Here is a 12,880-nt window from a genome sequence, read left to right on the forward strand (position 1 = left end):
TCACGTGCGGAATCCTTTGAAATGATATCAAGGGACTAGTTTTCATCTCACTTTTTCGAAGTGACGTGACTACCCAAGATAACACGTGAGCTCACGTGACATGATAGCAGTCTGTTTCCGCCTTAACATACGGCAAAAAAAATGCACCCTGTAATATAAAATCATATGATAGAAAGTTTGCAACTATTTATGTGATAATCAAATGAAAGAGTAATGATATACAAGGGACTAATCTAGTCATTAAAATCTTCGGTGGTTTCTGTGGAGATATAGGAATTTGAAGTTTTACACAAATTATTTTCATATTGAGTTTGATTCTTTATTTCTCTCCAGATACTGAATTCTAAATATAATTACCAGGAGAACTCTGCTGTGATACAAAAAAATAATTATTATTTATTTACATGTTCACATTTATATGTAAAAACTTTCTAAATATCGAGTGAAATCTTAATAATGGAATGGCGATGTGGAGCTATAAAAATAAAATCATTTACAATGCAAAGGAATGCATCTTATGCTCAAAATAAAATCCGCATAAACACAAAAATCACAGATATAAAACAAAAAGGTTCACATGAATTGAGTCTATAACTATGTAGGATCAGTTTTTCCATACTTATAAGAAGACTTCTGGATATTCTAATAAAAAAATATAATTTTCCTATGGTTATCTACTAAATCTAAAATCAGATTAATTACATATTTCATAAGTTGTCTCAAAACAACAAATTCTGCTTGAAATAAATCATCAAAGCAATACCGATAATGCCCTCTGGTACTCTTTAGTATTAACAAGCAATTTCATGATAATAACCATCTTCCAATCAGAAAAAAAGAAAACTTTTCCGAGCCATATCTCAAATTTTTAAGTTGAAAAAAATGTAATAAAGATTATTACAATAAAAGTCGGCTGAAAGTTCATTCATAATACAAACAAAGATTCACTACAGAATTGAACTTATTACACAAACAAGTATAGTTCATATTCAATCAGTTATTAAATCACTGTTTTAGTGATGCTATTAACAGCCTGAGAAATCTTAAACTTTTCATGTAGTCCATTGAAAAATGTACATTTTCTTTTCAAAATAATTTTACCATGATTCGATTTGGATAGAAAAGGCCATCTCAGCTATGTGCCATATTTACTGGCAATTATTCTAGAGCTGAATTTCAATAAGCACAAATAAAAATGCAAACTATGAATGAGTAATTTTAAAATCTTGAGCTGTGATCTGTATCATTCATTATTTTGCAAATAATAATAATAAGCTTTCTGTTATTATGTTCTGCTGAAGCAGTGAAGTATTTACATTCTTACTTACATTGCTACCTTCTTGACAGAATAATTTAATTGTGTCCATACACAATATCGTATAATATGATTTATAATCTTGAATCAATTCTGTAATTGATATGAATAAATGATAATATGAAACTGATTTACCACAAATTGAACCACTTGAATTCATTCAGCATATTGAATAAAAAGAGCTAAAAACGTCATGGTTTTTATCCCAATATATGTATCTTCAATCATCCTTTATAACTAGGATCAGCAATTTTCTTTTTACTTGTACTAAAATGATAAAATCAAGATTATTCCCAAATATAAGAGGACAAGCAATTTCTGACATCTACAATAACTAATATTTACTATTCAAATTAATTCACCCAAAGAAGGCTTTTGTGAGCCACACAAAAATGTTTTCATTTTCTTGATTGCATGAACTTCAGTCTTAAATTATTTGAACACGTTTTTCCTTTGAGTAATTAGAAAAAATTGAACAGATTTTATTGTCCATTACTATGCGCCTTTTCGGAATGTAGTGAAAACTTTGAATTATTTGGAATATAAACTCTGATTATAACCTATGCTAAACATGATTTGGAGTTTTGATTTTTCACCATCTAAATTTCAAATCAAACTAGTCAGTACTTGATCAACAACTTACGTAGGTACATGAATGATGCATTTCAACAAAATGCTGATATGCTGATTTTTTACAGTGCTTTTCTCTCACCATTTCAGCATTTTTTCTTAATCTGAATTCAATGTAGATTTAAAAATCACAAAACAATACATATCACACAATGAAAAATAGGAATAGACTAAATAGTTAAAGCCATCACAAGATAAAGCACCACTGTAAACAGGAACCAAAGGCATCTTGATGCTAGGCTTCATGCTCATTACTGTTGATGCCTATCAAAGATTCTGTTTGTTCTGAAGGCATTTCTGAGAATCTGAAACTGAATTGAATAAAGAGATAAACTATATGAATTGACAAACAAACTTGATGTAGATTATGGGACACACTAAAGAACGCATATATAAGGTGCTTGTCTTTGGTTCTTACGAAAAAAGGTTTTTTGAGTCCGCACCTGGAATCCCGAAATGATACAAGAACAAGTGTCCAAATTCAAGCTGTAAGCCCGGAAAATAATCGAAGCTATGCAGGATGCAAATTTCTTTCTTAGAATTCTTGTTGTATTGGCAGACTTGCAATCAACAGTCATGGTTTCCCGCTGACCTGGGAATGCCGTAATACAGTAAAGTGGCTGGCCAGAGGCAACAGCTTGAGTTCATCTGGGTTCCAGGGGAAAATGAAAAATCTGAACTGGGGTTAGGGCATCAAGGTTAACTTCTGTTGGCTCGCACATATCAATAGGCTTGGAAAATAACGCCACAGGATGGGAGTTGTGCAATAAGACAACTCTCTAGAGTAGCACACTCAGGCTCATGCAAGCATAGAGATTCTTGGCATTTTCCGTCGTTCACCTAAAAGCTCCAGCAGCTACCACGAACTACGAACTGTTAGATTGTACCAATATTATTCGTAGTGTGAGACTATGACGTTTATCTCGTAATTTTCGTCATACAAATTTTTGAAGAATAATTCCTAGCAAATTCTCACAAAATCCGCAACGCTGAACGATTTATCGGATTTGGAACAAATGTTAGTTAAGCATAACATTCAAGCACAGAATATCCACCCACAAAATTAATTTGATAACATGCAAAATATATAACACAGAACAAGAAGTGATAAACAAAGTTCGTCAGCTTTAAAGCTATAAGTATCCTACATAATTCAAGTTATCTTGAACGGTACTCACCGTATAAATCTGGTCCTTCTACAGACACTGATGTAGACACAACGTAAAACGTTGAGAACTGGATCCCAATTCTCGTAATGTGAGAAAAATATTATGATGAAAAATGATGACACGGCTGGTATTGTTCCAGTCATAAACAAGTTCGAATATTGTGTTTTTTTAAGAAGTATATCTGCCACAGTGGTCATTGGAATAGTTAAACTGATGGACATTATAGCTATAAGGGAGGAGGTATAGAAGCAACCCCTGAAAAAAACAAAGAACATGTCAAACCAAGTATTCTTGACCGTGCACATAAAAAAATTGACTCCTCCTTGTATTCCAACAATATTTGGGTCCACTTCGCCAATTCCAAGAAGTGATGATCAAAGCGTGGTAACAGAGCAGAGAGGCGAGAGCAAAAAGAGTAAAAGTATCTTTCGCAGAGGTTATAGGGTTATGTTGAAGTCATTGATAGGTGTCAATAAAGAGCATATAAACCTTGGCCTCTTTGACTTAACCTCATACAAGTAATTCCATAAGTCGAAAACACACAGCATCTTCCGTAAATATTGAACAAATGAATAAATAGTTTGATTAAGTTATTCAAGGCCGGATATTAAGAATACAACATTCAATGTGAATATTATATTTTATATGTATTTGATGGAATTTTCTAAAAATAATAACTACTAAATAAAACTGATTGAGGCTTATTATCCACCCCTACTGTATAAAAAAAATCTGAGGTAAAGATATAGATCCGCCCCAAACGGTATCAAAGAAATTCGGAACACTACCAAAAAACCAAATCAATCACACCAAACATTCGTTTAAGAAAGGACCTCTCGTCAGAGAAATATGTCATATTTAACGGCAGCGAAGTGACGCTTTACTTGTACCAGTGTTACATATGGAAATCAGAGGAGGCTTGGAGCCTTTTCTGCTTTTGGCTTCACTGGCAGCGTACCTCACGTATAATCCTCAAGGATTATAAACCAACAGAATGACGCATTCCCTATCACAAATTTGCTGACATCATTAGGAACGCAGAAATGTTCGTGTAAAAAAGAACACGAATATGTTCTGCAAATAGCGGGGTGACGTCACACATAATGGAAATGTGAGACAAAATCTCCGGAATGATCCATCTTGTATACTCTATACTCCTTGCTGGCTCCACACAAATTAGCAGTATAAGCTAACAAGTGATTTATTAATAATAATATAATATGATTGGATAATGAGAAGTAGTCTGAATAGCAAGAATCTGATCAGAGCGATTGATATCTACGCTTGCTCAGCACTGAGGTACTCACTCAGTATCATCCTTTGGACCATCAGCGATTTAGCAGCCCTAAAGAGAAAAATAGGAACATTTCTGACAAAACAATATAAATACCACCCTAAAAGCTCAAAAGAACGATCAGAGCTCCACGATATTTTTGGGGATCGAGATATTATTTGACCAACCCGAGGTCCAACCCTATATTTCAGGAAATTAAAGGACTTTGAGAACATTTTCGAACAAGGCTGTTTCATCGGAAAGTTTGTGATACTGATGGTTCTATTCCGTTCAAGCTGCAACAGGATCACTTCGAAATCGTCCAACACCAAAATGCAGACACTGATTGGCAAACCTTTGAATGGAAGACACCGAAACGAGGTCAACCATGATTACAACGATATATCTGCGTCGAACTACTGGTTGACTTCCGGAAAGTTGTTTCCCAAGACAGAGAACTTCATCATTGCAATCCAATATCAAGTGCTTCAAACAAGAAACTATATGAAATATGTACATATAGGCCAGAGAAAATGATCCTCTCAAGCTCTACTGGGATACAAAGTCATTCTCTATCTCAGAAATTATTATCCAGATGATACTCAAAATTTGCAAAAGCTTTTATAACCTCAATTCAGACTTAAGATTCTTTTCTACCCACTTTACCAATCGGACATATTTGAATTCGAAGTTCGATTATCAGCTATTCCAAAACTGAACCTAAAAGCTGCTGAAGAAGTGGACATTAGTGGCTTGAGTCAAAATCAATAGGGGTAGTATAGAAGAAAAAGATGTAAGTATTAGTTAGCTCGGCTCTTGCATTCATAACAGATCCGACCGCAACTTTGCTTTTCTTTCCACATTTCGGTGTTCAATTCAATTCAACCCCTTTTCAATTTGGCGCTATTCTCTCCGTTTCCAATATTAGACAAACTGCAATCATAATTCTAATTATGAAAAGCAGTTAAATATCCATCTCGATTCAAAATCACCAGCTACTAGAACTAGAGCTTATTACTACTCGCCACTCTGCAATGTTCAATTGAAATTTTTTTATATAATTCGCTTGTATTGTCGCTTTTCTATGCTGCTACCGTAAATTTCCTGATGATAATTGAAATATGATTGAATTCCATTTAATGGAATACTCCTAAGAGTACTACACTTGTGAATGAAATCAAAATATTGTACATACCACAACCATACAACTTCTGAGATCACAGTTCCCATCAGACCGTTCAATAGCAAAAATAGAGTTTGTTCCTTGGAAGGCAGTTCAAATTTTTCTAAACCACTAAAGTGTAAGAAAAAGAAGAGAGGCCACAAGAGAATTAGGCTAAAGAATCCGATGAATCCTGCAAACAAATTAAAATTTTAAACAGGTTTTGACTATACCTATATGTCAATGTTTGTTTCCAATGATAAACAAATTCATAAAAAAAATTGCTAGTGCACTGGACAAAAGCGTCAGTATCTTACAAATCTTAAAAATTAAGTTGGCTCAGAACTTAGCTCACGAAAAAAACTAGTGAAGGATTATAAACATAAGGAAATAATTCGGAAAAAACACCGTTTATTCACAAATCATTAATTTTGGGATACTACATCATGTCGAATCAATTTGGAAAAAAGAAAGAAAGGAGAAAAAGAAGGAACATACCAAAAAATAATGGAATATCCATTTTTTCTTCATTATTAACCTTTTTCCTTAGATAAACTAAACAGGAAGCATGCAGTAATGCACTGAATAGCGCTAAAATTGACCCTAGAGTAATCTCACTTCTCAATGTCATGTTGGTGTAACTTATTATGGCCTAAAAAGTTGAGATTTCAAAGTTAAATTGGAAATGATACAAAGCATATTATTCAACTTACTATACCAACAATATTCAGGACAACTGCGAATAATTTAGACAGAGACATTCTATCTACTGCTCCAGATGGAAAGATGGACGCTAAGAAAAGTGTAAACAAACTGGAGGTGGAGGATAGCACATTGACCATTCCTATCTCTGTTTTTGTTAATGCCAATTGGAAAAAATAGTGGCCCATAAACCACTGAAATCATACATTTCAAATATATTTATAACAAATGACGTCAAGATGAATCCCTGAAAACATTTTGTGTATTTTTGGAGTAGGAGGAGCACATTAAAAGAAGGTATAGCTACAAAGAAGACTGCCAGTGAGGAATAATTTCTTGATTTGCAGCTTCAAATCCATTTGGATATGTGTTGGAATTCAGCATTAAATAATCATTGAATCAAGGGCGGTCATACAGGGGGAGGGGTAAAGGGGGTAATTACCCCCCCCCAGAGCCCATAACGAATTAGATTTTTTAAATTTTTCATTTGAAAAACTAAGAAAATACCATATTATAATGAAATGAAAAGGAGAGATTCCTTGTACAGTGCATCCCATTTTGGGTAAGACAGCCAGGTTTCTCGTTTGTTATTTGAAATAGATCCTTACAGATTTCACGTTCCTGTCCTACTTTTTTGTGAAACTCAAGTTATCTTAATCAAAATTATAATAATTTCCGTTTATGAGATACAGGGCGATGTTGGAAATTGATACTTTTCGGATCCCTCCTTTTATCTCCGAAGATATGAGAAATAATCCTGAGCTGAAAACTACGTCTAATACAAAATTCTGGGAAGAATCCAGTGGCGTACTCATTTTTTTTTCGGGGTATGGTTTTGAAGATACGACATAAACCTATATTTTTTTAATGAGATACCATGCACTTGATTACTTCGTTGAATTCGTCAATTTTTTTCCTTTAAAATGATTCATAATATCATATGAGTAGGATGTTCAGAAATGCTAAAAACACTAAAACATCACATAATGATGATTTTTGGTTAGTCGGCCATGGATCGCCCATATAAAAGAAGAATCAATTGGATGGCAAACAAAGATTATACACTCATCACTAAGACGAAAAACAAAACGTAGGTACCTACCTAATAGCAGCACATAAATAATACAAAAATTCATAATACAAATTAGATACAGAAGAAATACTAATAAAATATTTATCATTGATACAAATTTTCAACATTGCATAATATTTTACTGATTAAACTATTCAAATTGCTGTCCATTTTCCCTAATACATAATTGACAAAACTTTTCAATACGCCTGAGTTTATTCAATATTATAAAAGGGCGGTTTTGTAATTTCTCTGTTGATGCACGAAGTTCTTCGGGACTGCTAGAACAGATGTGCTCTCTCCAATGCCTACTTGATTGAACAAAGCTTCCAAACGCATAGTAGCAATAATAACAACAAGAATGTTTGTATCATCCATGAATTACTACTTTTAATAATCAAAAGTAATAAACCTCTTATTGAAACTTGGGAAATTTAGGCTAACTAACAAAAAATCATCATTATGTGATGTTTTAGTGTTGTTCAGCATTTCTGAACATTCTACCTATATGATGTTATACATCTTTTCGAAGGGAAAAAAATAAGGAATTCAACGAAGTAATGAAATACAGAGTGTTCCATTGAAAAAAATATAGGTTTGTGTAGTATCTTCAAAACCATACCCCGAAAAAAAAATTGAGTACGCCACTGGATTTTACGCAGAATTTTGTATCAGACGCAGTTTTTAGCTCAGCATTATTTCTAATAACTTCGGAGATGAAGGAGGGGTCCGAAAAGTATCAATTTCCAAAATCGCCCTGTATCTCATAAACGGAAACAGTTATGCAAAATCTGATTAGGCCAACTTGAGTTTCACAAAAAAAGTAGGGCAGGAACGTGAAAACCGCAAGGCTCTATAAATGACAAGCGAGAAACCTGGCTGTCTCACCCAAAATGGATGCACTGTTGTGTACAATTTTGAGAAAAAAACATGGGACTGCAAATGCTAACTAGAGACACCTACAGGGTTTTATTTGAAGTCTTAATTTGAAATTTCAATTGTTCTTTCAATTACTACCCCCCCCCCCAGAAAATCCCCCCAAATGTTGTATGTTCCATCTGAATCGGACTAACCAACCGCCAATAGTCAGCGTGTCGAATAAAGTAGCATAGTTATTTAAAAGAAGCAAGAAAAATCAAATAAGAGCAGCTGTTACCTAAAAACAGAATCATATGATTTGAGTTAACCAGGACTCGTGTTTCGTTATCACATTCAACTACGAAACACCCAGGATGGACTATTAGACTTTTCGAGAAAAACGAAAATTGACAACATAGGTTGTGTCAAATGGAATACCATGTATATTTCAACATTTCCGAATGTATCTTCAAATTCTGAGTTAATTTCATTTTTCATTCTCCATACCTACCACTGATATATTTTTACGTTTTTCAAAACAATTACAGATATTTGTTTCTCGAGAATAGAATGCACAACTACAGTTCAGTGTAGTGGGTCGATTTTTTCACATTTTAACAGTATGATTCCGAATTCCGATTCGGAATAAAAAAAAATTGGAGGAGTGTTCTCAAAGTTTCCTTTATCTAAATATGCCATTGAGCAATGGAACCAATTATGAATTTGTATCTCGTTCTTTTCTTATTTCTCCACCTATGAAATTGTATGGAAGTGGGGCACATGATGGTCGGCCATAACGAGCAGGTTCTATCCTGCTGTGGTTTGGGCGTAATAGTTTTTATATTAATCCTCTGTGGTTATAGTTTTACAGTTTCTAATTGTTTAATTCAAATCTTAAAATTATTCAATGAATAGTATGTCTATTATAGGAAAGACTATATTCGTGCTGTTTAAGACTGTATAAGAGTAGTTTAGTGATTTTCTGAGCGGCATTACACTAGCTGGGCACCTCAAAGAATTTTTACGATTTTTATGCTCTTGTTTTGCTCCGTTTTGCTCACCACTCAGTTTATTTTGCTCAACTATATACAATGAGCTATAGACAATTCAAAGTGCCCTGCTGGTGTAATATTACACCAGCAGGGCACCTCAACGGATCTTTCCAATATTGGTATCATTCGAAAGCTCTCGTTTTGCTCTGTTTTTCTCACCAGTCCGTTCCTTTTGCTCATGTACACTTAACGAGTTTTCAGAGAAGAAAATTTTTTTTTCTCACCCTAGCTTGTGGGATATCTGCGTTTTCCTCCCGTTTTGGTCTTCTCAAATCTGCAATTAGTTTTTCTCTACCACTTGCCATTACCGAGATATAGATAATCAAAAGTGCCATTTTGGTGTAATATTACACTAGCAGGGCACCTCAACGGATCTTTCCGATATTGGTTTCGATCGAAAGCTCTCGTTTTGCTCCGTTTTGCTCACCAGTCCGTTCGTTTTGCCCATTTATACTTTACGAGTTTTTGGAGGAGAAAATTTTTTTTTTCTCACCCTAGCTTGTGGGATATCTGCGTTTTGCTCTTTTGAAATCTGCAATTAGTTTTTCTCTACCACTTACCGTTACCGAGATATAGATAATATATATATATATATATATATATATATATATAGGTAATTAAAAGTGCCGTCCTTCTGTAATAACACATAGGAAGTTCCCAACAAAGTATACAATATACAATGGCTGTTGAGTACTCTCCTTGATATGCAATAACACCTCTTAGAAAGAGGATTTGTTTTGATTCTGTTCGTAAGGATTTGGGCAAATCACAGAGCTTTGTTGGTTGGAAGGAAAGCACAAAGATAAGTTATTTTTTTCGTTTTTATCATTGAAACATTTTTGTATCGCTTTTTCGCCTGAAACTGGGCTTAACAGACGAAATAAATGTGAATCACAGTTGGCATGTTATGAATGGAATTAGATCAATGTCTTAGAATAAGTGAAGGGGTGCAAGTGTTTTCAGTTTTCTTTGGTCCATTTCGTGAATTTTGATAATCTAAAAGGATTCTGAATTTCTTGGATTGTTTAATTTGAGTGATAGTAGCACTCGAAACAAACTTTTCATCCTGCCACAGGATGATGTGACAGTGATGACTATTGAAATAAACAAAGTGTGATCAATCACTCTGAAAACTGTCCATGAATTTTAAATTACCCCCATTTTATGGTATTAAAAAGGAGTGTTTTTTTCAACCCTCAAGTCGCAACCCCATCCATATTCCATTCTTTCAAATCATATGGAAACATATGCCATGTGTAGCCTCTTTGAAAAGCTCGTGGAAATCCCACCTAATATATGTTAATTTTTTGGATATCAGAAGAAACATGTATGTAAAATACATAATTAATTTAGAAAAAAAAAATATGAGGATTCCATTTTCTGTAAGCCTTCCAACAAGCCCACACATGGTATAAGTTGCCATTAGGAACTCAATAATTGTATGCCAGGAAATTATATTCAGCTTGAATTATGTTTTTCGAAGAACAGTGTGGGTATAACTCAAAAACTATCAGAGATAAGAATAGAAAATGCTGCATGAAATAAACATAAAATTTGAAGATACATTCAAAAATATACAAAGGAGTAGGCTGTTTCATTTGAAAAACCACAGTTGATGTCAGTTTTCAGTAGAAAGTGCAACGTTGCAAAGCTGAAAATAGTTTTGTATGAAACAGGTCCTACTAGTCATCTGGCCAAATTTTCAGAACAATTGTACATTGAGTTTCCTATCACCTAATAGGCCATTGTGGGACACCCATTCTTACATAAATACCATTGAAGTATTGAAATAAATATTTCAAATTACATATGAAGTACTTACCAGTAAACAAAATAAAAATGCAATGCTTGCAACTTTCAATATGGTGAACTTTGCTGCAGCCCTTTGAGCTAATTCTCCTGCCCTCAAACTAGCTTGATAAGATAATCTGGCAAGAAGAGCTTCAGCAGCTTCACTTTCAGACATTTGCCTAACTTCCGCTAACTTGCTGAATCTGAAATTAGTTTTATATTTCCAATCAAATGTTCTATCTTATGGAAGAGCAATAGTTGAAGCATCCTCTGCAACATCAATACTTCAAATTCCTAAGAATTTTGAAGCAAGCTGAAGAAAGGTTGAATTTTGATATTCTTTACTATTACAGTTCTATAATTAATAAAATTTAAAATTTATTTATTTCCTGAAGATGACAAATGTGAATTTTTCAATATCTCAAAACATAAGTGCATTATTTGGTTTGCATAATTTTCTTGTAACTTATAGATCAAGAAATCCCTCGAAAATCAATTCAATGAGTTGTAATTTTTTGTCTGTCTACACAAGATCCAACTGAAAATTAAATTCATTTGAAAATGTGACCAACATGAGAGAACTGGGTGAAAGGCAAACCTTCTTTGGAATAATTAAATATCATTTCTGGCCCTATAAGAAATATTTCATTAGGATAACTACTATCAATATGAACAGAAAATATTAAAGTTCCAAAAGTTTAATCCTCTATAGTTTTTATATTGATGAAGTGCTTCAAAATTGATTAATGTTAGCACCTGAAGCTCTGAAGGCCTACCTAACAGATTTCACAGAAGAGTCATCACTTTCTGTTCCAGAATTGTAATCTCTCACATCTCGATCAGATGTTTTGATAGGAACAAAAACAGGGTTACTTAAACTTCTATTCAATTCAGGACTATAAATTTCTTCATCGGTTTCTTCTTCTAAATAAGTGTAGGTAACTGGTGGTCTTGAATATGTTTCTCTCCAAGGAGGCCAGAACAAAAATCCCAATAGATATAAAGTGAACATTGAATTCTTCACATAAGTACAAAAGAAAGGTTTCTGGAATGTTTCTTTCATATCTATGAACTGAAAAAAAGCAATAATGTAGATTTTCATCATTCTGAGAAAATGACTGTGAAAGCACCTACCTTTGTTAATTCTGATGAAGAAACCCAAAATAAATCGACTAATATCAATAAAATAGACCCCAAAATAAAACGATGGGCCTTTGTTTGTCCTATACTATTTACTTCCATTATTTATACTTTTTTTCCTTTTCACCGATTCGACTACCTACCACCTTATCCTAACAAAGTTCGAATTAAAACATGGCATGACCTGTATATAGCTGGAATCGTTCAGAAATGCAACTCAAAATCGAAGAATTATCAACATTCTTTAATTATGTGATCATTATGGTCTTGAATTATCAGATATCAGATAGTTAAAATTTCGATTTTGACTTGTTAAAACTTAGGTTATCTTTTTGACAAATAGAGACTCATAGATCTGTTGTGTCCATAAAATTTCATCTTTTTCTTTTAGATTTTTTTTTAGATCGTTTTTAAGTAATTAAAAAAAAGAGGTACCTCTTTGCTTAAATTAAATTTTTTCGAAAGGTGTGATGCTAGTCAGGCTAGACATGCCAGTAAGTAGTGCAGGGTCTATATAAATGATTGTTACGTCGCACTCGCAGTTTCAGTTGAAATATTCGCATTCTGCCGATTTAAAAAAAATGTTTTGGAAACAGAACGTTCTCAACTTTTCATTAAGAATTCAGAAATCAATGATTACTAATTACTGCCGATATAAAAATTCCATGATATTAATTAGTAGCGAGCGGCAAAATAAATTCGAAGACCCCTGCGAT

At 33.6% G+C, this 12,880-nt stretch overlaps 1 protein-coding gene across 2 annotated transcripts; it reads right to left on the reverse strand.

The window, feature by feature from the left end:
* Positions 1-305: 305 nt before the first annotated feature.
* On the reverse strand, positions 306-12,507 carry LOC123306849 (solute carrier family 35 member F5). 2 transcript variants are annotated; one of them, XM_044889021.1, is made up of 8 exons: positions 12,159-12,507; positions 11,801-12,096; positions 11,056-11,227; positions 6,263-6,445; positions 6,048-6,201; positions 5,583-5,742; positions 3,124-3,369; positions 306-2,250 (listed from the first exon to the last, which is right to left on the reverse strand). In XM_044889021.1, the coding sequence occupies exons 1-8, from the start codon at positions 12,264-12,266 to the stop codon at positions 2,181-2,183; spliced, it is 1,389 nt and encodes a 462-aa protein (XP_044744956.1). In that variant the 5' UTR covers positions 12,267-12,507; the 3' UTR covers positions 306-2,180. The 2 variants fall into 2 exon arrangements, with proteins under 2 accessions (XP_044744956.1, XP_044744955.1); XM_044889020.1 differs by having other exon boundaries at positions 306-2,256; positions 12,159-12,506.
* Positions 12,508-12,880: the final 373 nt, after the last annotated feature.

Source organism: Coccinella septempunctata, chromosome 2 (genome assembly GCF_907165205.1).
Source record: "Coccinella septempunctata chromosome 2, icCocSept1.1, whole genome shotgun sequence".
Taxonomy (NCBI): domain Eukaryota; kingdom Metazoa; phylum Arthropoda; class Insecta; order Coleoptera; family Coccinellidae; genus Coccinella; species Coccinella septempunctata.

What these genes read in the sequence shown, in the direction of transcription:
- LOC123306849 (XM_044889020.1), bottom strand. Translation starts at nt 12,266, where the DNA reads ATGGAAGTAAATAGTATAGGACAAACAAAGGCCCATCGTTTTATTTTG. An exon ending in TCTTCTGTGAAATCTGTTAG is followed by an intron (nt 11,228 to 11,800) that starts GTAGGCCTTCAG and finishes AACTAATTTCAG; the next exon opens with ATTCAGCAAGTTAGCGGAAG. An exon ending in TCCTGAATATTGTTGGTATA is followed by an intron (nt 6,202 to 6,262) that starts GTAAGTTGAATA and finishes TCAACTTTTTAG; the next exon opens with GCCATAATAAGTTACACCAA.